The sequence below is a fragment of the Anoplopoma fimbria genome, chromosome 8 (genome assembly GCF_027596085.1).
Source record: "Anoplopoma fimbria isolate UVic2021 breed Golden Eagle Sablefish chromosome 8, Afim_UVic_2022, whole genome shotgun sequence".
Taxonomy (NCBI): domain Eukaryota; kingdom Metazoa; phylum Chordata; class Actinopteri; order Perciformes; family Anoplopomatidae; genus Anoplopoma; species Anoplopoma fimbria.
In genome coordinates, this window is record NC_072456.1 from 15,549,612 (window position 1) to 15,575,139 (window position 25,528).

Here is a 25,528-nt window from a genome sequence, read left to right on the forward strand (position 1 = left end):
AGCATGTCCACAGAATATTTGAGAGTGTAGATCTGAGTCAGCTGAGTTGAGTATGTGTGACATTTTACAACACAAAGGCGAGCACACAACACTGTGTGGGCACAATATGCCAACAACTACTGGCTGGAAGTAATTATGGAAGCGGAGGTGATTTATGATTCTATTATGCTGCATATCTTATCAGTAGCCAACTGGGATGCAGCACGGAGCTTAAATTGCATCAACAAGAGTCATCAAATCGAGAAATTCAATAAAGCATCCAATAGGATATAGATTCCAAGAGCAGTAAACAGGTGAAATTTCCCACATTTATTTAAAACCACTTGAACAGTATCAAAATCAATTACTATCAAAATGTATTACAACAAAAAAGCAGCAGTAAACATAAATATACTGTACATCACCACACCTGGAAAACAGTGCAAATGTACAATGCAAACAATGCTTGATTTAAGACATTCACTCAATTTCAAGTTTTTTTTTTGTCAGATTTATGGATGGTGGTGTATGTTAATAGCAATAAACACTTTTAAATATACAAAAACATGCACTAGCCTGACCACTCACATCACGACCTGTGTCTTTCTGTAAACGTTTCCTGAAGCATAAACAATAGCAGCGACTCTGATATGAGATAATATCTTATATTTGAAGTAAAGCCGGTAAAACTATTTATTCATGTGTATGGATATTTTTCAACCAGTCAAAAATCAATATATACAGTACGTAGTGATCCAGAAGATTATAGATTTGTGGAATCAAGATGAGCTCTGGAAAAATGATCTTTCACTTTTAATGTCTGTACAATCAATTCGAAGACAAAAGAGACCTTGCCATGCCTCAATTCAAATGAATTACACTTTGATATATTCACAGAAAAATGATCATACATTTTATCTCTATGCCTAGCTCTGTCAGGTATCCCAAACCATTCACGCCCGGTTTATGTGTAGTTAAAACCATGTAAAACCATGTTATGTTTAAGTCTGAACACGTCAGCTTGTATTCAGACTTAAATGCAGATATTGAGGATTTATACAAAAATAAAGAAGTCTATAGAGATGTGAAGACATGCTTACGTCAGAAAACCAGAAACCAGAAAGATGATCAAATATTTACTCTTGAACTGCCCCGAATCAGAGCTATACTTCCAAATGACATCTTGTTAAAGATGATTTTTTTCAATGCTGGAGGATGTTGCACATATTTAGGTGTGCCAATTCTCACCTTGATGAGAGAGTGGAGAAATTCAGGGCCAACTAAGGCTACAACTTGCACAGGGTGGGACGGCTGGGGGTTGTGGCTATTGTCTATATTATGTTACAGAAGAAGTCTGTGCTGAAGCCAAAGGGGGGAAAAAAAAAAAAAATGGAGATTCACAATGCATTGCATTGTTCAAGTCCCTACTCCTGTTGCTGATGATCCTCGGCCATCTCTGTTGCCCTGACCCTGATCACAACCTGAAGGGATGATGTTACAGGAAGCCTGATGCTCTTGGGGAGATTGTGCTATTCCATGGTGACAGCTCCCTCTTCACCTCCTGTTTGACTGGCTGCCTGAAGGAGGAGAGAGAAGAGGGGGGGGGCAGGAGAGAGGGACGTGGGGTTTGAGAAGAGGAGACGGAAAAGGACAGTCAGATTTTTAACTTCGCAATAAAAATAAAATTAAAGGTCCCCCCTGAAGGTCTCGCCACTGTCAAAACTGCATTTAAAACTCATCGATTTAAATCTCTTTTCAACCTGTGATGCTAGTTATGTGTGTCTTTTTTCTTGGCGACGGCTGAGCCCGCGGCTAGCAGCTAACAGTGTAAACTCTCGAAAACGTGTAAAAAAATGCTGTCATTCATCATTTTCAAACAAAAGTATTTGACAGTAAAACTATACTTTTTCAGTTCCTTTCATTAGTTTCATTTTGGCAGGAAAGTTTATGTAAACACGGTAATGTGTCCTCATTCAACTTTACCCAAGAAACATAAGGTTATGATATCTAAGCATCTTCATTTAACCTAAATCCAAGAATGTGGTTCTGTTATATTCTTTCCTTCCTATTTGTGAGAAAAGAAATCCTGATTTCCTCATCACATTTTTCCACTGTGACTGTGAGTGACAGTCCAAAGAGACACTCCGGCACTTCCTATACTTTCTCTAGCTGCACGGCAACATAACAAGGAACTGTCATCACGTGAAGTCAGCCTTGTCAACATGACCAAGGTAGGATAATGCCGTTTTTCCATCCTCTCAACATGGCGGGGCAGCGGCGGCTCCCCTCCTTGTTTGCGCTGGCTGAGTGGGTGGTCAGCGACAAAAACGCCTCCTCTACCGCTCTTCAGTCGAAGGAGCGTCTCTGTCACTCACAACGGATGTGTTTACCAAAAGCTGGCCTGAAGGGGGTCCTGTCTCAGCATGTGGTTGGTCTCTCTGCAGCCAGACTCCACCAAGCAGCAAACATTAGGCATAATAACGCCTGACAGTCAGCAGAAACTCCATTCAAGTGAAAATAAAGTGAAAAGATTGTGTCTCTAGGGAAAAAAAACAAACAGCAGGGAGCTAGCAGGGAAGATACCAATAAAAGCTAAAGATGCTCACAATAAAAGTGTACTTATTTCGTTTGCCCCGTCACGTGCGCCTGCTTATTGCCCTTTAAGTGGAGCTACGATTAAGTGACTTCCTTATAAGTCGATAGATGTCTGACACTTGCCAGACCTCATAAGTACAACACACATACACACACAGGAGGATGTGGTGGCTTGGACAAACCATTAAGCCCTATTACAGGCTTTATGGTAAGGGCACCCGGCGTAAGAGCCGGAGGTACTCGTTCATCAAATGCAGTTAAGATGCATGAGAGCATGGAGAGATGTTATCACCCAACTAAGAGCACCAGAGCAGTGGGGTCAGGCCCTCTTCCCTGCAGTGACTCAAGTTCTAAGTTTAAGATGAGGAGTTAACAACAAAGACATATGGGCTGAAACAACTAATGCTGTACTTATGTTTCTTCAAACAGTCATATATGTACTGCCAAAATAAAATATTGTCACGCTGTAACTCGCCACATTTGCCTCAGATGAATAATACCATAAAAAGTGAAAAGTTTTATCCTTTTTGGATCTTCCTTCAACTCAGAAAGTTTCATAGACATCTGACATGACATAGTCTGGTGGCCTAAACATTCATATTAGAAACCTGCTTGCCCTTCACAAAACTGTCCCCTCCTAAATCTAAAGGCAATTCGACCAGCCTTGTTCTTGTGAGAGCTAGTGTATGTCTCTGTGCCATCTTTGCTGCTCTTTTGCTATTAGTAAAAAAAGCAAGCAAGAAAAAAAAAACAGCAATACAATAATATCGTTTTGTAGGACTGCAAAGGAGAAAGTCAAAAAGACAAGGAGCGCTGTGGAGATTTAAAACACAATGCTCAAAGCTTGCTGAGAAATCCAAAATCTCAGCTTAAAATTATTTAAAAAAAAAAAATCAGAGCCTGTTAAATGAAGGGTAACTGTGGCTAAGCCAACTGTGAGTGCTATGAACACAAATTGAGAATTAATTAGTGAGCTCTAAACTACTTGTTTGATAACTACCAATTGATGATTGAGTGTGGCAAAACACTGGAATTATGCAATAGCTTTATAACAAAGTAATGGCAGATTTTGTTACAGAATTCAAGACGAAACTATGAATCACGATGTGTAACTTAAGTTGTGAGCTCTACGGAAACCGGATCATTGTTTTGTCGTTTTACAGTAAATCCCACTTTTGTCTTGCTGCATGTTATTGTAAGTCAGCTTCTTTCAGTTTGACAAGAGCAGGGAAATGAACGATATTTCTTGGATGTTAAATTGGTGAGACAGACAGAGACAGGGTTCAGAGTTGTACAGGCAGAAAACATCTGTCATAACTGCTAGTGAACCACTACTGAACCACTTTGGTCTGTTATTGCTCCATGTCTACATTTAGTTTCCTGTGATGGTGGAGATTTAACCATACCATTTTTACTGAGGTAGCTATCCCTTCAATACCAATAGCAGTATCAGGATATTACTGCCAATGCTATGAAATCAATGAGCATGACTGCTTTATGCTAATATTGCACTTAGAGGACTCTCTCCTGCTTCAATGCGATGAAGTACTTTGATTTGTCAGTTGTTTAATGACCAGGATTATCCAGACGTAGCCAATTTCTTTTTGGCTAGTTTGCCAGGGAGATTTCCAGATTTATTGTATTATAATATCAGCATAGACATATAAGGATTTCTTATTCTGCTATGCAATATTTTATCCATATTACCTACACTTACTTATAATGGACAATTAAATAGAGACTGTTATGTTATGTTCAATTCTGATTGAGTGTGTGTTTAAAAAAACCCACTTGATTTTCTGAAAAGCAATGGACCTCAAAATCATGGCTGGTTATCTTTTAAAGTGTTGGTAGTGTAGACAAGGCCACCAGCCAAAGCCAAAATGTTCCAACACTGGCTGGTGTTCATGTGCTTACCTCCACTTTGTCGTCCCCCTCCTCCTGTGGAGCTGGCGGAGCCTGGCCGGCTGCTCTGCTGAGGCTCCGAGTGGGAAAACTGGGGCGCCAGAGCTGGGCCTCGAGCCCGGTGAGCACCGACGGTCTGGCTGTCTGCTGCGTCAGGTGTACGGGGAATCTTGGGATGGCTTGTAAATGCAGGGACAAAATCACTACAGATGACAGGAAGAGGAGAGGTGCTATGTACAGTAATAGGTCATAATCAACAAAAAAAGGTGTTGTGTAAACAGATGTAGGCTTATGAAAAATAATCAGAATAAAACATAATAACATATTGTTTCCTATTTTAAGGCTAGATTCAGCAAGTCAGCCTTCTGAGACCGGGTGGAAACTGTCCTTTCATTGATTCTTTTTACATTTTTCTCTCTTTTTATCTCAGCTACTACAGCTCTTTCTCACTTGCTTTATCTGATGAGCTGGTCAGAAGAACAGCTCTCATTTCACAGAAGGTTTCATAGCATTGGAATCATGACATTCCTGGGTACAACATCAACCTTGAACAAGCGTCTTGCCCTTGACACTTGATAGCATCCGCTTCACTTGTTTCAGTCGATAGCCTCCACTTATGGTGAGAGCATGCCAGACTATTTTATCAATACTTCCAAGATACCCAGTGTGGACAGCTATCAGTATGGTTATCTATACTGTACAGACTTCATAAATATATGCATGTATTGCAACTCTATATTTTGGGAACATCTAGCTATTTTTTTTACCTTGGAATTGCAGGTTTTTATACTATAAAACACATTCAATATCATAAGTAAGGTGTTTAAAACTAGAGGCAGGATGTCTCTAGTTTTAAGGATCAGGCTTAATATTTCTGAATAATCAAAACAAATCTAATAGGCATGAGTCCACTGTTTTTTCCTTCACTATGTATGTTATTAAGTAAATTTCACCTGAATGGTTATTGTACTTGACTTCGAAATATCACTATTTAAAAACAGCTTTTGTCACCAAGACTCTTTCTAAACTTTGAAATTCAGATAGGGCCAATGCCTAAATTTGACCTTTTGTCGGTGCCTCCCTCCATATTTATGTTTTTTGTTTAAATTACACATGCTCTAATATAATACAGGGATGTATTTACATTTCATAGTTGCATCAATTGTATGCAAATTACACAATATAATACAGCTACTTAACATTGGCTTATAAAATGATTGGCCTTGTAAAAGGCCTGATTGTGTTACTGAAACTACTGCTGCTTATCAGACAGGGGCCAAATTACCTACATCCTGTTCAGCAATTTGTTTCGATAATCGATTGGTGGGTTTCAGTCAGCTCATTCTCACAGCAGTCACGATGAGTCCAACCTCCCTGATATCATTTTTTTTACAACTGAATGTTACAGACCTTAACCTTCGCTCTGAACACCAGTGGAGGCCTCTACCAAACCTGCATCCTCAGCCCTGTAGTGCAGGGAACTGACATTTGCATTAATGAATACATATTGCATAAATGGCCATGTGTTTGGGTGTGTAAGGTCGATGAAATGCAGTTGGTGCCTAAGATTTGTCCATTCAAAGGGGTCGCTGCTATTAACACCTGCAGTAGTCAGCAAGTTGGCAAAGGGCTGTCAGTCAGTAACTCTGATGTCTGAATGGAATAAAGACCTGGTTGCTGAGGTGATACCTTGAATAAGTTTCAAGCAGAGCTTTTGCCCCCCCAAAAAAGGGAATTCATTTACCTAAACACAAAGGCAAAAATAAACCTCTTCTCTTCTGATATTTGCCAAATTGCCGTGTTGCTAAGATTCTATTCATCTAAACATCAATGACTGTGTCCTGAAATCACTCTCAGTATAAAAGTCTTGTCCCCAACTGGGGTGAAATGAGGCTACTGAAGTCTGTGTTGTAGAGGTGTTTTACGATTTTGGGGGGGGGTAACTGGAGCGGTTTCCTAGGACAGATTACTCTTGGCGGAATTCAGGAGTCAAGTTCCTCTGGGATTTAAAGGAGAGGAGAAAGTGGGGAGCTTTGATTGAATGGGTCTCTTTGTGGGAACTGCTCGTTTAAACGCATGTCACAGACTCACAGACCAGCTTGGCGGTGCTGAGTCACAGATCGGTGTAGAACAACACTCTCTCCACAGACACACAAATACAGAGACACACATCTCAGGATCCTTTCACAGGATCCTCAGCTGACTAACACTGTTTATATTTGTTTGCATCATTCCGTTAAAGTCCCACTGTGGCTCTCCTTTAAAGTAGATGCTACCAAACAACTGACTTGCACTTACAAGCCGAAGACTGCTCGTTGAAATACTGCCGTTTTATTTTGTTATTGTCTTGTTCTTTCTATTCTTGGGCTTCTTTTGAAGTCACACGCACACACACCCACACACAGCATTTTGTTATATATGTATTCTGTTCTCTTTTCAATTACAAATACACTCACCATCCTCTTCAATGTGTTGTACTCTTTATCTCAAATCCATCTATTCTGTTATTTTCAGAATTAACCCCACAGCTCTCCCTGATTGAATTCAATGATTCTGACAGTCTCAGTCTGTCACAGAGAGAGAGATAAAATATGGCGCCTCATAGGAATCGCTTGGATTGATATCATACTGGCATCCCACTCTAACTATTAATTGGCCTGCCCACTCGCTCTGTTGAGCAGTGAACTGAAAATGTGCATTCACAACAGGCCCCATTCAGGAGGGATTGAATATATAAATGATCATCCACCTTCTTCAAGTCTGTTGAAACATGCTGAGAATGGAGCACTTCCATGAATGTAATTTTTATCCTATGTTGTGTCATAAAGAGGAAGCCAGAGCACAAACTGTTCATTGAACTGAAATGCACTGCTTCAAATGCATATAGAATAAAACCTTTCAACGTGGCTTGGTGCTCAAGTTAAAGACCTCTTGTTGTTTCAACCATTAAGTTGCAGCGACATTCAGGAAAACACACATTCCCTCATTATGTATGTTTGCGTGCAGATGACATCTGTGTGTCAGTTTACCTGGCAGATTGTCCATTGGGTTCCTCCTGGGAACACCCTTTTCTGGCTCGCCCTTCGAATGGCCCGTCCAACTCGGAATCCTGGGACAACCGGCCGCACTGAGAGTCTGAGAGGGAGGACATATTAGAGCTTCACCCCATTACTGTTGGAATTATAAATCATAACTTAAATAAAACAATGTTACAGTACTGATATGTACTGTTCACATTTATGGTCACTATGGAACACATGAGCAGAACCTTATGCCACACTGACGTTAGGTAATATGGACAATCCAAATAGGTCATGACCCATTTGGTCTTTATCCCTTATGCTTTATGAGGAAATTGAAAGAGCCTCCTTGCCTAGTGGACAATGAGCATCACATCAAATAAATCCACATGAGCCAAATAAAGAACAATAAGTCAAATCAAATTATCCCAAAAATATGCAGCTGAGTTCCAGGATACACAAAGAGTATTAAGTATGAGTGCAAACATCTGATGAAGAACAGTCACAGCATTCCGACAGGGTCAAAGGCTTTTCTTTTTTAAATTCTACTGCTTTCCATTGTATAAATGTCCTGGTAAATGACATTTGGGAGGTAAATGACATCATCCACCCACCGATACTGTGGCGTAGGGAGTCAGCAGTGCTGGGGCGACTGCCGGAGCGTGTGGGAGGTCTGGAGTTGTTTTGAGACGGAGGCAGGCTTCCTTCCTCGCTCTTCTGTCTGCCAAAGGGGAATTCCCTGTCCCTGCTACCATCACCCCCATGACCGTCAGATCGATAGTCCCTACACATGAGACAAACAAAAAGCTCAGGTATTGCATCTGGATTTTAATATTTGTAGTTTGTATCATTTTATTTATATCACATCTTAAAACGTTTATCCTAATGGTTTTCCTCGGCGACCTGTTCATGGTCGTACAGCTTTAATTCTAAACATCCATCCATCCATCCATCTTCCGTAACCGCTTATCCAGTTAAGGGTCGCGGGGGTGCTGGAGCCGATCCCAGCTGTCAATGGGCGAACTTGCTGGGTACACCCTGGACAGGTCGCCAGGCAGGGCAGACATCAGAGACAGACAACCACTCACACTCACATTCACACCTACGGGCAATTTCAGAGTCATCAATTAACCTAACCTGCATGTCTTTGGACTGTGGGAGGTCCGGAGAACCCGGAGAGAACCCACGCTGACATGCAAACTCCACACAGAACGTTGTCTGGCCCGGGAATTGAACCCGGGCCCCTCTGGCTGTGAGGCGACAGTGCTAACCACTACACCACCGTGCAGCCCCTAATTCTAAACATGCTATATAAATAAAGGTTAGCATTACTGTTGGTTCTAGTTAGTAAGTTATAAAACCAGCACATAAAGAACTTGCTGTGAGTTCCCTTATCTCTGTGGCAAGGTGTGTAGAACACGTTTCATTTACAACCGTCATATCTGTTATTCTAAAATAGCTCTTTCTTCTATCCCTGCAGTCTTGATTACAGTTTTTTTTGACAATGATTTCAGTAGAAAGCAGCTCCGGTTCCAATCTCCTCCTGCTGACTCATTCCTTTATGGTAAATGGTAAATGGATTGTACTTGTATAGCGCTTTTCTAGTCTTCCGACCACTCAAAGCGCTTTTACATTACTAATCATTCACCCATTCACACCCATTCATACACTGATGACAGGGGCTACCATGCAAGGTGCCACCTGCCCACCAGGGTCTCTCTAATCATTCACACCCATTCATACACCGATGGCACAGCCTTCGGGAGCAACTCAGGGTTAAGTGTCTTGCCCAAGGACACATCGACATGGACTGCCGGAGCCAGGGATCGAACCGCCGATCCTCTGATTGGAGGACGACCCTGCTCTCCCTGCTCTCCACTGAGCCACAGCACAATTCAGTCGGGCTTTGTGATGATTAATGGCAAAATGTATTTCAAACCCATGATTGGTTGGCCTACTGCACTAGTTTTAATAGATGCAGGAACTTCATTATCTACGTTGTTGAACAAAGGGGACGGCACGGACTACGAGCTGTGTAAAATGATCCACTTTAAGAGAAAAGAGGCCAGACATCACATGGCTTTATCTAAATATAGCATTCTGTCTTATTTTATACATCATTGGAAATGACTGGCTGCCGTACAATGTCCAACTAAAGTAACCTTGCGCAAGAAACTAAACCTTATCTTGCACACTTCCAGCCCACCTGACACTGATACAGATACCATGAATTATCATAAGAACTGCAGGAGAGAACTGCAATTTAGACGTTCTGATATTGTCTGTGTGTGTATTTAACTTACAGCGGGTTGAAATTCCGATGAGAACTTGGGGTGACCGGCCGTTGTAGGGGTTCATCAACGCTTGGTTGCGACAGAGGGGTTGACTTCCTCTTCACTTTTGCCATGTTGGTCATAATCTACACAACACACACACACACAAGATAGAATGCATTCACAGACCGTGAATAATAGAAAAAACTCTGGGTCTATAGTAACCATTTTCACTCCAAGCTCTCAACATGACCGTTGCATTATTCGCATTGTTAAACATGTGAAATAGTGTTGACATGTGAAGAGTGGTTACAATAATGAGTAACTGTTATGACACAGGGATAATCAGAGCCATTCCGTTTGGTGTATTACAAGCCATGATTCATCCCTACAGGCCTTAGAGTCACACAGAAGTTTTATGAGGTGACATATGGTTAGCTACTAGTTCAGTGTAAATGCAGCATGATGGTGGCGACATCAATCTCTTCAAAATAGTTCTCCGTCTGTGTTTGTAGATTATCAGTTTATAGACACTTATCATTGGAACACTTTCCTTCAATGTGAAGCCCTGCCTGTGTTCTCCCTCTAGCCACCTAGCACTAAGTAGCACAATGACACCAAATCTTTAAATTCACAAGGAGTCTGTATCTGATGTGTATTTTGGGTCCACACACAGCAGAGCAAACACTACCAGTTAGCCAAATCACAGGTATTATTCCCATGAGCTGCTGCATCTTGAACTAGCTTGACTTGTATGGCACGCACACAAACCAAACTCAACATTTGCTTATGTGCAGCTGGCTCTTCTATGTATGGATCTTCTAAGCAAACAATGTCTTTATTAAACATTTACATGTTGAGGAGTGCACTGATGGTATTTGTTTTGGCTCTTACTCCCAGGTACTCGGTAGTGAGCAGACTCTCCCCAGACAGTTCCCTGGGCTGCGGTTGGAGAACTTCCTCTGCATCAAGGTCTGTCTCCATTAAATCTTCCTGTCACAAGACAATGGCATTAAATCAGATACAAATGACATCATTTGTGGTGAACGTTAGGTATGTTTAAGAAAGATCTTAAACATGATGGTCACAAAAGACTATCCGAAAATGCAGTGTCAGTATGCAATCATATAATGAAATGAACACAGCTGACCATGTTTGAAACTTTTAAGAGAAGCCTCCCAACACAAATAGATTAAATAACAGATTATTAGTTTGTTTATTGTTGTGACTATGGTTGGTTTGGTGGTGCCTATTATTTTTTATTTTTTTACAATAACATTGATGTGAGTCTACGAACTAGGTGAAACACAATGCTTGGACCGAGTCACATGGGGCCAACAAGAGACCTGTGTAGTCTGCACTTGTTGGGGACATACATATCAGTTCACCCTTATAGCCACGGTAAATGGATAGCAGCTACAAAACACCACATGTGAGATCTGAGGCAATGGAACAAGGGCACTCACACTCAAGGAATTCTTATGTGACCATAATTGGAGAAGGGGGACACACATACTGCACACATTATACACACACACACACCTAGGAGACTCCAGCTACTCCCACTTAAACTTACTTACACATACCTTATCTTGATAACCCACTTTCCCACAGAATTCCCCCCCCCTCCCCCCTCCGGCCTGACACCCAATATCTGTATCATAGTGAGATTGCTATCTACAGGTTTGGGAAAAGGTGTCAAATATAAGGTGTTCATTTCTGGTCAGGCCTCCTCTGACCTTAATTTCTCATCTATCACTCTTTTCTGTTCTTCTTATCTGCTATCTGGATATAGTCCTATAGTTGTGAATTGATGTAATGCAGAATCGAATAACATGCTGAACAATCTAAAGCTTACCTCACTTTTATCTTTAGGTTCATTTAACTTCTCTTCCAGCTGTCCTTGTTTTAGTTGATTCTGTTGCTTAAAATTTTAAGCAAAATAATTGCTTAATTTATTCTTATGGCTTTATTATTTCTACTCTTTGAGAAGTTATCATTTAAGTTTCTTATATATGTGGTTCTTTTTTTTTTTACGTGGCTATATTGTAAATAAGTTCCCTACCCCAATATACTTCCGAGTTAAAATAAAGGTTAAATAACGTATATAAAATATATAATAGGATGATTTAAATCAATAACTGTAACGGGTTGAGGGTAGAACTTACATCATTGTCGTCCTCATCTTCTTCATCATCTGATTCTGGCCCCTCTTCATCTGCTGAGTGGAACAAAGCCAGAATATAAGGATTAAACAAATCAATAAATTAAAAAAATAAATAAAACAGCAGCAGGAGTCACTTTGCATCACTTTTGAAAATATTTCTGAAGGCCTGTATATTGGAAATGATCACTTCAAGTATTTCAAAGAAACACTTCAAGTATCTCAAAAAACAGGTAACTGCTATTAACGCTTATAAAAAAATGTACAAAAGCCACTAAACTTTATATTTACATGTAGTTGATCCATTTCCTGTTATTTAAAGCACTTCTACCAGTGCATGACTACTGCCAGTTACATCAGCTGCTTCAAACTCTAAATTAACACAATGTCCCTTCTAATAGTTACATTATTTTATTCTTCAATGATACAGTCAGTACATACCGTATGCATACACATTCATAGAAAAGAATACATCAATTTTAACAGTAAATTTTACTTCACTAACCAGAGTTCAGCTGTTTAATGATGAACTCAATCTGTCTGTTGAGGTCTGGGTTCTCCTCTTTGCTGTAGCAGCGGAGAATCTCCTCCACACTCTGCACACATGTGAGGGAAACACATGTCACACCAACATACAACATAACTTTACAGCTGAAAGACAAGCGCTACTTTTATAGTTAGCTTCAGAATCCAAATCAGTGATTGAATCATCAAAGGCAATATACACTGTTGAAACAATTGGCGGGGGGGCTAATTTTAAGTTGATTATAACGTATTGTAATTGTGTTAAGGGTTTGAGGCATCTGCTTAAATATGATATTTGTTGGACAGGATGGGCTCAGCCACTTCCACACTCTCCAGCCCACTAGCTGACCAGTGTCTGGGTACAATGACTGTGTCATATGACTGTGCACACCTGTCGTTTCCCCTCCAAACACTGGTTGTGTGGTGACATAAGGAGACAAATGCAGAGCAAATACACAAACTGGGTCTGTTTCCTCCAAGCAGGTGAAGACATTTCTGCTATCTCACCATCTCTTTGGCTTCCTGTCGCACAGAGGGAATACACAGGATGCTGTACAGGGCTCCATTCACATATGGTCGAATCTGAGAGAGCAAAGTGACACACACACACACAAACACACACAAACACAAACACAAACACACACACGCACGGTAACAGCTTGTTTGAACACGTAGCAGTAAGGAAACATGGACACAAAGATTAAAGAATGCTGACGCAGTGGATCCAAACACAAGTATATTTTACAGACGTACAGTTGGTCATGTATAATAATAATAATAATCGTAGCAGTGGTGAGACAACAACAGCTTGAGTTATGGGCCCTCCAAAGTTGCGAGCAGCCTCATGAAATTGAAAGAAGCTATTGTTGTTTATGTTTCTTAACGTGTGAGAATGAGTTAAAATGTTATGTATGCTGCGTCCATTTTTACAACCCTTTATGAGTACGTTCTGGGTGCACTTTATATTTACTGTGTATTTAACACCTGTGTGCAAGTGTTGACGGATGTGTGTATCACCTCATGGTTCTCATGTCCAAGGACGTCAGTTAGAACCTTTAGCACATGGCTGGCGTTCTCTGCACACTTCCTTTTTCCTGAACAAAGACAGCCATCCAAAAGACACGCATGCACACACACACACACACACACACACAAACACACAAACACACCTGGATCAATTTAATAGCAAAACTTATTTGTTCAAAAAGAGGATGATGATTGATTCAGATTAATAGTTAATGATTCCCTCCAACACAATCTTTTTTTTCCTTTGCATTTTATCTTTCTGTGTGTAAGATAATAAAACCACTGATGAATCAAATGCAGTGCAGTACAGATATAGATGGAGAGTATCTTTGTTGATGGTGTTTGATCATTAAGCGGAAGTAAGATACAATCCTCGAATTGATGTAAGAGGAAATAAGTACAAAGGAGAGTGCACTGATAAGCACTGTGTTCATAAGAAGCTGTAAAAGCTAAAATGTTGTATTAAATGCAGAAGCAAAAAATAATGGCCTGTCCTCTGGCCATTATGAAATAATCCAACATGAACAAAGTTAGACAGATAGGCTATGTGGCTTTAAAAGAGTTAACATTGATCTACACTGACACAGCAAACTATTAAAAAGATACATTTTTCTTCCATAGGTTTTTTTGGTTAACCCTTGGTCACAGGGACAGCTAGATATACAAAATTAAACAAGTTGCACAACACCCTTTATTGCCTTAATCAGGGTCAAAAACGTGGGGAATAAAGCAAAGTAATCTTACATGTAGTAAATTTGATGAGTTTGGAAAAATGTTATTAATTGATTTAGTCTAAAACGGTTACACTATATAGTATTTTGGACATGATCTAAATGAAAGTATACCAAATTATCCAGCCAAATCTGAAAAGGGTTTGGGTATTATACAATTATTCAACTGTGTCTCTGTTCTGTATGCATCTATGACTTGACTTGACTTTACCTTTCGTTCGCAGACACAGGTTCATGAGCAGAGCAGCAGAATACTCCAGGGTGTAGTCACTCAGGCAGTCCGAGTCCTGCAGCTCATCCACCAGCCAGCCAATCAGATCGGCTGCTATCATGGCGGTCTGCTGGCTCCTCCTACCAAGAAATTATGATAACTTAAGGGTTAAAAGCAACTTGAACCAAAATATTTGTGCTCCTCAACAGGACGGTAATCCTTGATGATGTCCAAGAAAAAACGGCAACTTTAAACAACAATCGATTTCTGATGTTTCGTCACATTTACAGATAAACTGTGAGCATGCACCAGTTTGAAGATTGGGTGATGATGGTCGTTCTCTACACAAACTGATATATGATCTTGTTTATAAACATGGCATCAAGTCTAAATTTTATTTAAAGTTTAGTTTAAAACATTTGTTTTTTCAATTTACCTGAGGCTGAGCTTCTGCAGGGCCACTAGCACATTCTCTCGAGCCAGGGAGTCTTTTTCCTCCGTCCTGAGTGCCTCTGTCAGAAGTCTCAGAAGAATGGGCATTTGGGAGAGGTAAACCCGACCTGTAAGCATTTACACAATATGAAATTTAGATCAAAAGGCAAGAAATTGTCTTCTTTCAAACCCTTGCTGGACCTTATAGAAATACACCAGATTAATCTGATTTACAAGTAGTGGCTTCAACAATGAGAAGCCCCAAATATCATAATACATTTTAGGTGTTACTGTGAATACAACAGCATTATCTTAACAAAAGCATAGCTGACTGGACTCACAAATGATGGGTAAAGCTGATGCAAAATTATTTCTACCATCTTAACAATTATCTGGCCTCACATTGCAAGTGTTCTGAGTATTTAAGTCCCTAAAACCTCAGGCTGCCAAAGCGATATTTTAACCACTTGTTCTTGTTATTAGGACTGTTAACTACCCAATCTCTTAGATAATGATCATACCACAGCCACTTACTACACAATAAAAGTAATTTGTGTCAGCATAAATGTACAAAAGCATCGGTTTACAAAATGTCTTCAACAGTTGCTGCTACAGGGGATCATTAGCGGTTTTAAAACCCAAATGGAAAGTTATAGTAAAAGCCTTTGAGGTCTTCCGTGAATCTATGTCTCCAAATGCGTCCAGTCAGACAATGACTCATGTTGCAAAGAAATAATGATGCTTGAGCACTTACCCTCTGCTAAGGACGCGAATGCATTGATGAGACGAGCCATGTATTGGCGGACAATCTCGTTCTTCGATCTCATTAAATGAAGCAAAGTTTTCTATGAAAACACAAAAGTAGGGTAGTTTAGAAATAAATATATATACTGCTGCCAGGTTAAATCAGTAATTATAAACTTATGAGCAGGCCTAACAAGTGTGGCAGATAAATGATACATTTATCTTGAAATCTCAACAGCTGCTGAGATTTCAAGATAAATTAAAAAAAACTATTAAAATGACAGTCCTTCCCATGTCAGACTATGGTGATGTCCTCTACAGGTCTGCCTCCAAAAATTACAATAAACTAGACATCATCTACTATTCCGCCACCCGCTTCCTCACCGGTGCCCCTTTCAACACTCATCACTGTAGCCTGTACTCTCTAGGCAAACTGGCCATCACACCACACCTGCAGATTAAGTCAATGGTATCAGTTCATTTATAACACTATGATTGGTATAACCCATTCACTACTCATCATCTCCAACAGTAACCGCAATATGCTCTAGCAATTTCAATAACATGGTCATTCACAAAGTCCGCACCGCCTTCAGCCGTTTCTCATTCCAGTTTGCTGCTCCAGGCGGCTGGAATGAGTTGCAAAAGAAGGTAAACTCCACACCCTCATTCCGTTACCCTCTTTTTACAACTCATTAAAAACAATAGTCTCTGATCACTGTTCCTGCTTCTGAATTTGGTTCTCCAGGAACACTGTTGAACACACATTGTTTCAGATGTATCTCTGTTTTATTTTCGCTTGTATCCCATTGCCTACAGTGGCTACCCTTTTAGCCAGGTCGTCATTGTAAATGAGAACTAGTTCTCAATTGACTTATCTGGGTAAATAAAGGTAAATAATAAAAACAACAATAATAATTTCCTAAAGTAAAGTTAGCATGGTAATAGGAGTTGACCCACACAGCGAATGGGGCCTGATATTAGTGTTGCTGCCGGGTCACAAGCTGACCAGTGTACTGGAAAAAAATTAATGCTTTTGGCCATTGTCAGACAAAGAACAGTCATGCATGTCTTCTGACTACAATACATTGACACCATTCCACTGTTGTTGTGGCTTTACAGTAAATGAATCTTGTGTAATTTATGGGTGGCTTGGAGCATGGTAAGTACATAAACAAAGAGCTCAGGTGTGACTTGAGGATCACTTACTCCTCAGTAAAGGGATTGTCTTTAACATGGCACCCTACAACTAATGGCTAGGTGAAAGGAATGTGAAAAGAAAAGAAAAAAACAATAGAGCATGTAAGACAGACACGGGAAGGCCTTTTCGAAGGGTGAAATTTGAAATAAAATCTGTGTTTCCTGCTCTGGCCTTTTGTTTAATAAAAAGAGGACATTTATCAAGAGAATTATTCTAAGTATAAGGCTGGGAACATGATTCAAATCAAATTATCAAAATAATAAAAATAAAAATGACATACTAACATACATACTAACGAACATACATAGATCATTTTGTGGGAAATAAGGTGCCAAATTTGATTAATTCTCAAGACAATGATGAAGAGATACTCTATATATAGAATAGATCCCATAGGTCCAATTAATTGTTCCTATCCATCCTGGGTTCATCAAGACATTGTTAGTAGCCATAATATTATAAAATGGAGGGACACTGTTGTCAAAGTTTAAATCAATGGAAAGAACATCCTTGCCATGCAGAGGGAAGGCAAAAGTTAAAAGCAGTAACATAACATTTATAAAAAACAAATATCCCAGATGCATACAGTTCACATCTGAAATGCTATTTCCAGTTTGTCTGCTGTCTATGCTCTTCACCCACTTTACTTAGAAGTCAATGGCAAGTGAGAAACAAATCTGTGTGCACCCAGCAAGGGTTCCAATTCACCAACTCAGGGCCTCCTTAAAAAAGAGCCTGGGGATTAATTAGGTTGTGAGTCCAATGGACAAGAAGTTATGTTTTCCTTCGGCTCTGATGGTTGCATGAAGTATAGGTTAGGAAAAACAAAATCACTGTCATTTCAGTTCACGTCCGTAGAGGTGTCAACCACAGTAATTGCTTTATAGTGTTAAACATGCCACAATAAAATAGCTGTCCTATAATCTCACCTGTCTTGTGCTGTAGCGCTCCAGCAGGTCGTTACTGATAAAGGCCTGAAGTACTGTGTCTCTTTGCTCACCAGGGAGTGAGCGAGTCAGTCTCTAAAACAATGTGAGAAACAGACCCACCAATGAAGACTCAAACAAGTATACATGCAAAGTGAATATGAATGGTGCTTACTAACTGCTGTAAGGTAAAAAAAAAATATTGTTTTTATTTTTATCACCACACTGATGCAATGCAGCTGCTCAGTAGAACCCTATAGGTCTATTAGGCTACCATGCCTTTGTGTGAAAAGCATACGGTTTGTCAAAACAGCAAACTTTTGCTAAATAAAATAAAAAATGTGCCAACGCAAGGAAATGTTGAAGTTACTACACTTAACTTAAAAACATAACGAAAACCTTTACAATATACACTGTACAGTAAAGAACACTAGTCTTTCTAAAAAATGCTAATATTCTGTAAATAAGAATATGAATACGCACCCAGCGCAGTGCCTGAAGCAGCAGGGACTTGAGTCTGTCTGAGCCTTCGACCAGGTCTTTCTTCAGCTTCTCATAGTCCAGTGAGGGCAGCATTGGCACCTCCTTGGGTTTCCTGGAGATTAAGAAAAAGGACGAGTCAGCCATGTTTTCATAATGACACTTTTCAAACTGAACAGATTAGCAGCTTCAAAATTAAGACTTACTGCGGCGCAATGGACGCTCGTAGCATCGAGGAGGCCTATGAGTAAGAGCAAAATTAAGAAAAGAAGACACAGAGGAGCAGAACATATTTTAGAATTTGATTATTTCAGACAGTGTTTATCACATTCTTAATTTAAAGTGTGGAAAAAACTAATCCATGATGCTGTTCATCTGTTTTATCATCCGTACTATCCGGTTCCCCTACTTACCCAGTGTTATAGTTGTAAGACATTCAGGTCAGCTACTGTCTAAATAAGTCATTAGTGGGTTTTTTTGGACATGCATACATCATGCTTGTGGTACATGCTGAATCCCCACACATACAGGTGTGATGTTAGGCAACATCGTCCATGCGGTCAGTGTCAAGTGGGATAAGATATTACAGCAATTAATAAATACCAGAGAGGGCAAGTTAGTGTGAAACAGCCATCCCATTTGTTATACCTCAGTGTACTTGTACTGTAGGCCTATGTGTTGTTGTTTTAGAGAAAAGGAAATGGAGACTACTAAACAGAGTTAAATATCATCGAGGTGAGAGTGTTAGGAAGAAGGTTGAAAGAAGGGTTTTTAACTATTGAATGGAGATTTTGAGTCCTGAAATCTAATCTGAAGCCTGGGTGGTGAGTCCAATAGCGGGAGAAGTGTTAGGTCAGGTGATATGTGTCGTCAGACCTATCAGGGGGTATTGCCACATCTTTGTTTTGGTGTGCAGCAGGAAATACGCAAGTGGACTTCCTTCTCAAATTCCTTTATCTGTAAAAATGTCAGTTGACCTGAAGAGTGCTGAAGGGGGACATGTTTCCCTGAGACATTTAACACTGGAGTGTCTGGACCCTAGGGGGCCTGATTAAGAGATGTACATATATATATAAAAAAAAAAGAAAATCTCCATTGCTGTCTATTAACAAGAAAGACACCTATGGTGAATGTAGAAATAGTGGCGTCAAACTAAATGATCCAAGAAGCAGGAGGTAAAACTATATGAAGGCATTTCTACATTTTAAATAAAAACTAATAATATAAAACTAATAAAAGGCGACCTGTATGCTCCGATTTCAGATAATCATCTACACAAGGAAAAGGCTTGACCTGATTTATCTGACAATGCACAGTTTACATAAACTATGCCTTTACTCTCTTCTCCTCTTTAGCACATCTTAAGATAAGATAATCCTTTATTAAATGCTGGTAGATCTTTTAATTCCCAACACTTTCTTTCAACAGTTAAAGGCTTGACCTGACATTCCATGGAAGTTATCTAAATAAGCATTATTATTTTATTCATTTTATCATATGTGTGCTTTCTATTGATATTGTTAAGAACAATCATAATTAAATAAAGCGTTCTGGTTGTCTTGCTTCAAAGTGCTGTAATTGAATTCCCTGTTTGACAACCTGAGCGTGAAAGTAGTGCTTTCAAAGTACATCAAAGCGCCTTGACAAATCTTGTCCAGTCACTGTGTCTGTCTAAATTCTTTGAAAAACTATACCATTGAACAAATGGTGTGGGGACAAAACTGAAAATGACCACATTTACCTTAAAAAAAACAAAAAACACACCCATTAGGGAGAATTGAGAGGAAGAACAGATTCATTCCAACATGAGGTACGTTCGGTCTTTACAAGTGGCCTGACAAAATAAGTAATTCTTGAAACAAACGAGACCTAATATCCCTTAAAAGTATGAACCAAAGGAAACTAACAGGGGTTATAGACTGAGTAGAAAGTCAGGCCACGAAATGTATTTAAGTAAAGGAAGGGGAGGCAGACACAAGGAGAAGGAGAGGAGGAGGAGGAGAAAGAAGAGACACGGGAGGCATAAGCAAGATGAGAGGCGGGGACCTGAGCGATGACAGGAAGTAAAGATGAAAACATATGAAACTTACATAGCCATCATCATAGGGACTCATAGAGTAATATCCCTTTGGGGACAAAAGCATAACACACGGAAAAAAACACAAACACAAAGAAAGAAGTTGTTCAGTTCAAAACAGAAAGAACAAGATTTCACAAAGCTCAACACCACAATGAAGGCCACTGACAGTAAGCGGGATTGTCAAGGTTTCAGTGTGGACAGTTTTTGGATTATCTGTGTAATGGAGTTACACTGTAACAGCTACCAAACCTTGGCAACACTAAGGGAATGGAACTGTTATTTTCTATTTGCTGTTTAATTTGAATACATTGTCTTCTACCTGTGGCATGCAATCAACCATGTGTATCGTGTCCATTCTAACCACTTTAATCAAAGCTAAATTTAAAAAGTAGTTGATCTTAGATTTAGATTTTGTGAGCCACTGTGACTCGTGCATTCAGAGTTGTGTCATGCACAATTAATTTATCAACAAGCCTTCCAACTGTGTGTGTTTTACGGCAAAACCAGGATTCAAACAACGGGACAACGCCATTGCTTTAAAAAAAAAGAAGAAATCAAACACAATGTCAACTTCACCAATATCCAGGACATAGTGTCCTGAGAGCACTTTCCTCTGCCAGCTTATAGGTCTTGTGTGTTGTTTGTCCTTTAGTTAGGTGTGAAGGACAAAGAGAAGGGAGGTGTCTGTGTGCTCTCACTCACAGTGCCAGGTCTGGTGAAGTCGGTGCTCTGCACCACGCTCCGCCTCATCTGGCTGCTGAACAGGCGAACACACACACTCTGCAGGTACTCAGGGGAGATCTGCAAAAAACACAGCAGGCCCCTTGAGCTTTGAGACACCGTTTGTGGGTAGCCGGAGGGCAGGGTTGCTATTGTTTGTGCCATCTTGCAGTTAAGGGCATGCATGTGCATTTTAAAATGTTGCTGTGTTTAAAAAAGGCTTTTTGTTATCTTAAGTGTTTGCATTTACAAAATGTGAACAGCCTAATTAAAGCCTTTTTGTTGTTCTGTCCAGCGTTTATTTATGTGTGCACCACTCATTAGCGCATATGTGTCGGTTTGTGTGCGTCTCCTTCTGTGTCAAGCTTGTGCACCACAGTCAAGCTGACCCACCATTTTTCCACTGACGGTGGCCTCCAATGAGTCGACCAGCTCAGCGGTGATTCCAATCAGGTTGTGATAGTCTGCCTGCATCTTGTTGAACTTCCGCACGTAGCTGGTGATGCGCCGGTCCGATTCGACAAGTTGGAGATGTAACTGCTGCATGGCCTCTGTGCAGTCACGCAAACACACACAGGAAGAAGATGGAGAATGTAAACACAAAAAAATATACAACATTCAGGTCAAAATGTTTTTTTTACAACATGTTAAATGTGTTATCTGAGAATTTAAACAAAAATAATAATGGATGGATGCTTATCATCTTTTCAAATGATATCTGCCAGTCAATACTTCAGTACTGCTATGCAATAAGCAGGTGTGGTCTTAAGATTTCAAGGTGTGGGACGCCTTCGTTCCTTTCCAGAACATATCAAAGCATTTGAGGGTAAAATGAACCTACTCAAGAAATAATTGAGTGACTGGCACTGACAAACACAAGTTGTGGTATTGGAAGTCTACAGTCGGTATCCATATTATCACATGACAGATATAATATAATAAAAAGGCATATTTAATAATTGCAATACACTGCAAAAAAGTGGATAGGTTTAGAGAGATATTTACCTTTAGTACCCCTTCCTCCCTCCTTCTGTATGATTCCTGTTAAAGACTATACACCAGCACTCAATTCAACACAAGTCAAACATTTCTAATGTATTTGTTTCCTTATCAAAAGATACATGGGATAAAATGACTTGCTTAAGTTTGACTAGACATAAGACAGGCACACAATATGTTTTACATCCTGTTTGACATCCTGTTTGACGCAGGCAGAATTCTCATTAAAAGAACTGTTCTATTTTGTATGTCAAAATATTGTTGCATGCTGGGTAGTAACCCGGCATGCACAATACCAGGGCCCACGCCCTGCTTAATGGGACAGGACAGTAAATAATACTATTAATTACACCTGTATGATAATGGCTGATAAAGAGCCAATGTTTAATGACATAATAGTGTCACATTAGAGGATACATATAAATTCAGCAGCCTCGGGGTGTTGGACGGCTTCAGTGTCACTGCCAGAAACGGCTCCAGCTTATCCTTCAACTGTGGTATCCAGGAATCCTAAATATATGAAGAGTGTAGGATGGAAGAAAATGTGGTTATGTTCATTCTTTTTTTATAAATATTCTTTTTTTGGTTGCGGTAAGGACTAAGAGAATTTTGGCTCTGTCTGTACCAGTGGAGCTATCTGGTCCTGTTTATTATGAAGGCGGCACTGGGTAATAATGTTGAATATGTAATTACTAGTTGGCAACTAACTTGGTAATGTTCCATAATAAGCTGTGTACCTGAAAAAGATATTTGAAGGAGGGGTGGACTGTAGGGTTGGGAACAAAGGGCAAGGCATAGTAAGGCAGAAACTCTGAGGTCTGGCTCAGCGCTGCTCCCCGGGTCTCCAGGTACTGCTTGAAGTGGGAAATCCTCTCCTCAAACTCAGCTCGGTCCTGGAGAAAGATTCAGGTTTTCAAATTAAAAGATTTATTTCAAGTCAATTACAAAAAAATTCAGTTAAGTCTATTACATCATTCGAAACAATTCTTCTGTTCCATACACCAAATCTTTTCAATTAGATACTGCCTCTTTTGCTGCTCCTTTGATAAAACACTGAAACCGCAACGATCTACAAATTTACAGGCATCTTATAGAAGTTAGAAACATCATTGATAGCCAACTGAGAAGAAGCCTGTAGCACAGCTTAGTGGACAGTTTAGAAATAAAGCACATAATAATATTCAGCTGTAGGGTTGTGATATAGTTTGATTTTGTTTGAAAATAATGTAAACTAAGAAAGGCTCTTGACAAAAGAAGATTCTAAATTTCAAAACAATTACAAAAAAATGGAATTCCATACTTGTCTAGCAGGGTGCCTCCTCAGTGGGTAGATAGTGAAGTGGATGTGAAGGTAAAACTCCAGGCTCTGGGCCTCGGTGTCTGTGTCTTTTATCTCAGAGGGAATATTCTCGGTCCACAGTTCAAAGAACACTTTGTGATCTCCATCATCAAAAGAGCTAAGGAGGTCTTTCTAGAAAGGTCAGAATTAACAATATGGTGCTTTTTAACGGTCATTTTTTATTTACATATCACACCATTATAACTGATACATTAGAACACAAATTAAAAATGGACGTTTAGAGAAAAGGCAAATTACAATTAATTCTACAAAAGAAATGGTTTAAAATAAGAGAGCCAGTCTTGACTCTCTGTCCTCTGGATCATCACACCTCACAAACCTGAAGGATCAACAGGTTAAAAGAATTGTAGAATTTACCTTAATGCCACAAGTCTTTGAGTCTCTGAGAGTATTTCCTTGAGGCTTCGAGACGAGCTTCCCTTTGCTTTTGCACTCCTTGTCAAAACTGTTAACAGTTTCTTCAAATTCCTCAAACTTAAGGTACTACAAAAGACAGAAACAAGAATAAGGGGCATTAATTCCACCTTAACCAGTGCAGAATGAAGTTGTGTTTCAAGTCATCTAAAGCTGCACAACTCCTGTCTTGACAAAACTCTCTATAATATCATGCTATATCAAGCATGGTTTACTGGAGAAAAGGTTGTGTACCATCTTGTTAAATTTTAGCGGATTTCTATTGATGTTCATTCCAAGACCGTAGCCATGGAGACAACATTGGGGGGTATCAAAACTGCACCTAAGCCTTTGAATGGTAGGGAAAACCCTTCTATGCAACACTCATATATAATTTCCCATTTATACACATTTGAAAGTAATGAAATATAGAGACAGTAACCTACAGTAGTTGACATTGCTTGTGCCTATCAAGAGCAGTTGAGCAGAAACTGATTCTGGGGTATCTTTTATGCATATACAGTACCAGTCAAAAGTTTGGACACACCTTCTCATTCAACTACTTTGAAGGATTTAAAATATAAAACATATTCTGGTTTGTTGAGCATTTGTTTGTTTACCACATAATTCCATATGTGTTCCTTCATAGTTTGGATGTCTTCAATATTAATCTACAATGTAGAATAAATAAAAATAAAGAAAAACCATTGAATGAGAAGGTGTGTCCAAACTTTTGACTGGTACTGTATATTTGTATCAATTTATTGAGGGGGGCATTTTGAGCACATTTATATAATATAATTACTGTTTTGGGGGTAATTCCGTTTTTCTTATATTGCTGTGTGCATTTTGAAAATGTTGAATGTGTTACCTCCTTGATCATCCCAAGAAGATCGGCTTCAGTTGCCAAGATGTCCCCCATCTTGGCTGCGTCCCTGGAACTCATGTGAGTGACCAAAACCTTTGAAACACCTACTGACAGCAAAGGTGTCTGCACTGATTAAAGCATCCTGCACAGCCTGTGAGGACAGGGGAATACATAGCGCGATTACATTGTCATATTAGTGTTGCACAAAAAAACAATTAATCACAAAGCCCTTTAAATGAATGTTAGCTGACTCTGTCGGCTTCAGCGACAACAACGTTTGCAAAAAATACTGCAAGCTAGTAACGTTACTAGTTAGCAGACAAGCTAATCAATTAACGTTATCTTACGTTAAGAGAGGAGATAACTTCATTCTCACCTTTTACACACATTGGTGAATACAGGCTATTTTCCTTTTAACGTGTTCGTCCGCGTCTAAAACTTTTACAATCCATTTTTCGACAAGGCTTATGGGCTTCACTTACAATATCAGGCAGCTAGTCATTAGCTAGCAACCGTACACAGATAGGACGCTAAAACACCTAGCAACCAAACAGTGGGGAAATGCAGGCCGGAAAGCAGAGGCAAACGTCGTAAATTATGACACTTTACCGCACAAGCTGAAAGCGTTTGAATCTGGATGTATAAACATTACTTATTTCTTAGATTGTGATATATTAATTTAAAAATGGTTAATACTGCGTGATCTCCTGGGAAAACCGACTTTATACAACAAATAACGTGTAAAGCACAATTGTTTTTTTAAAAACATTAGTACAACGTTGTTTTTTTCTTATTACATATAATATAGTTTATTTTTTCTTAGCCGTAGACAACAAAAAAATACTCCCATGTATTTTCAATTTTAACATCAGTCGGTAAATTCATCTAGCTAGATT

At 39.5% G+C, this 25,528-nt stretch overlaps 1 protein-coding gene across 4 annotated transcripts; it reads right to left on the minus strand.

The window, feature by feature from the left end:
- Positions 1-308: 308 nt before the first annotated feature.
- Positions 309-25,479, minus strand: LOC129094390 (lisH domain-containing protein ARMC9). Of its 4 annotated transcripts, none has more exons than XM_054602545.1 (25): positions 25,009-25,479; positions 24,636-24,736; positions 23,729-23,854; positions 23,312-23,482; positions 22,749-22,904; positions 22,429-22,521; positions 22,018-22,042; positions 21,406-21,563; positions 20,995-21,093; positions 18,419-18,453; positions 18,216-18,327; positions 17,736-17,828; positions 15,616-15,706; positions 14,866-14,989; positions 14,430-14,569; positions 13,479-13,555; positions 12,969-13,043; positions 12,442-12,532; positions 11,941-11,990; positions 10,667-10,765; positions 9,803-9,918; positions 8,114-8,283; positions 7,509-7,614; positions 4,492-4,682; positions 309-1,556 (listed from the first exon to the last, which is right to left on the minus strand). In XM_054602545.1, exons 1-25 carry the CDS (start codon positions 25,019-25,021, stop codon positions 1,534-1,536), a joined length of 2,535 nt encoding a protein of 844 aa, XP_054458520.1. In that variant the 5' UTR covers positions 25,022-25,479; the 3' UTR covers positions 309-1,533. The 4 variants fall into 4 exon arrangements, with proteins under 4 accessions (XP_054458520.1, XP_054458521.1, XP_054458519.1 ...); XM_054602546.1 differs by having other exon boundaries at positions 4,492-4,658; positions 11,941-11,993; XM_054602544.1 differs by having other exon boundaries at positions 11,941-11,993.
- Positions 25,480-25,528: the final 49 nt, after the last annotated feature.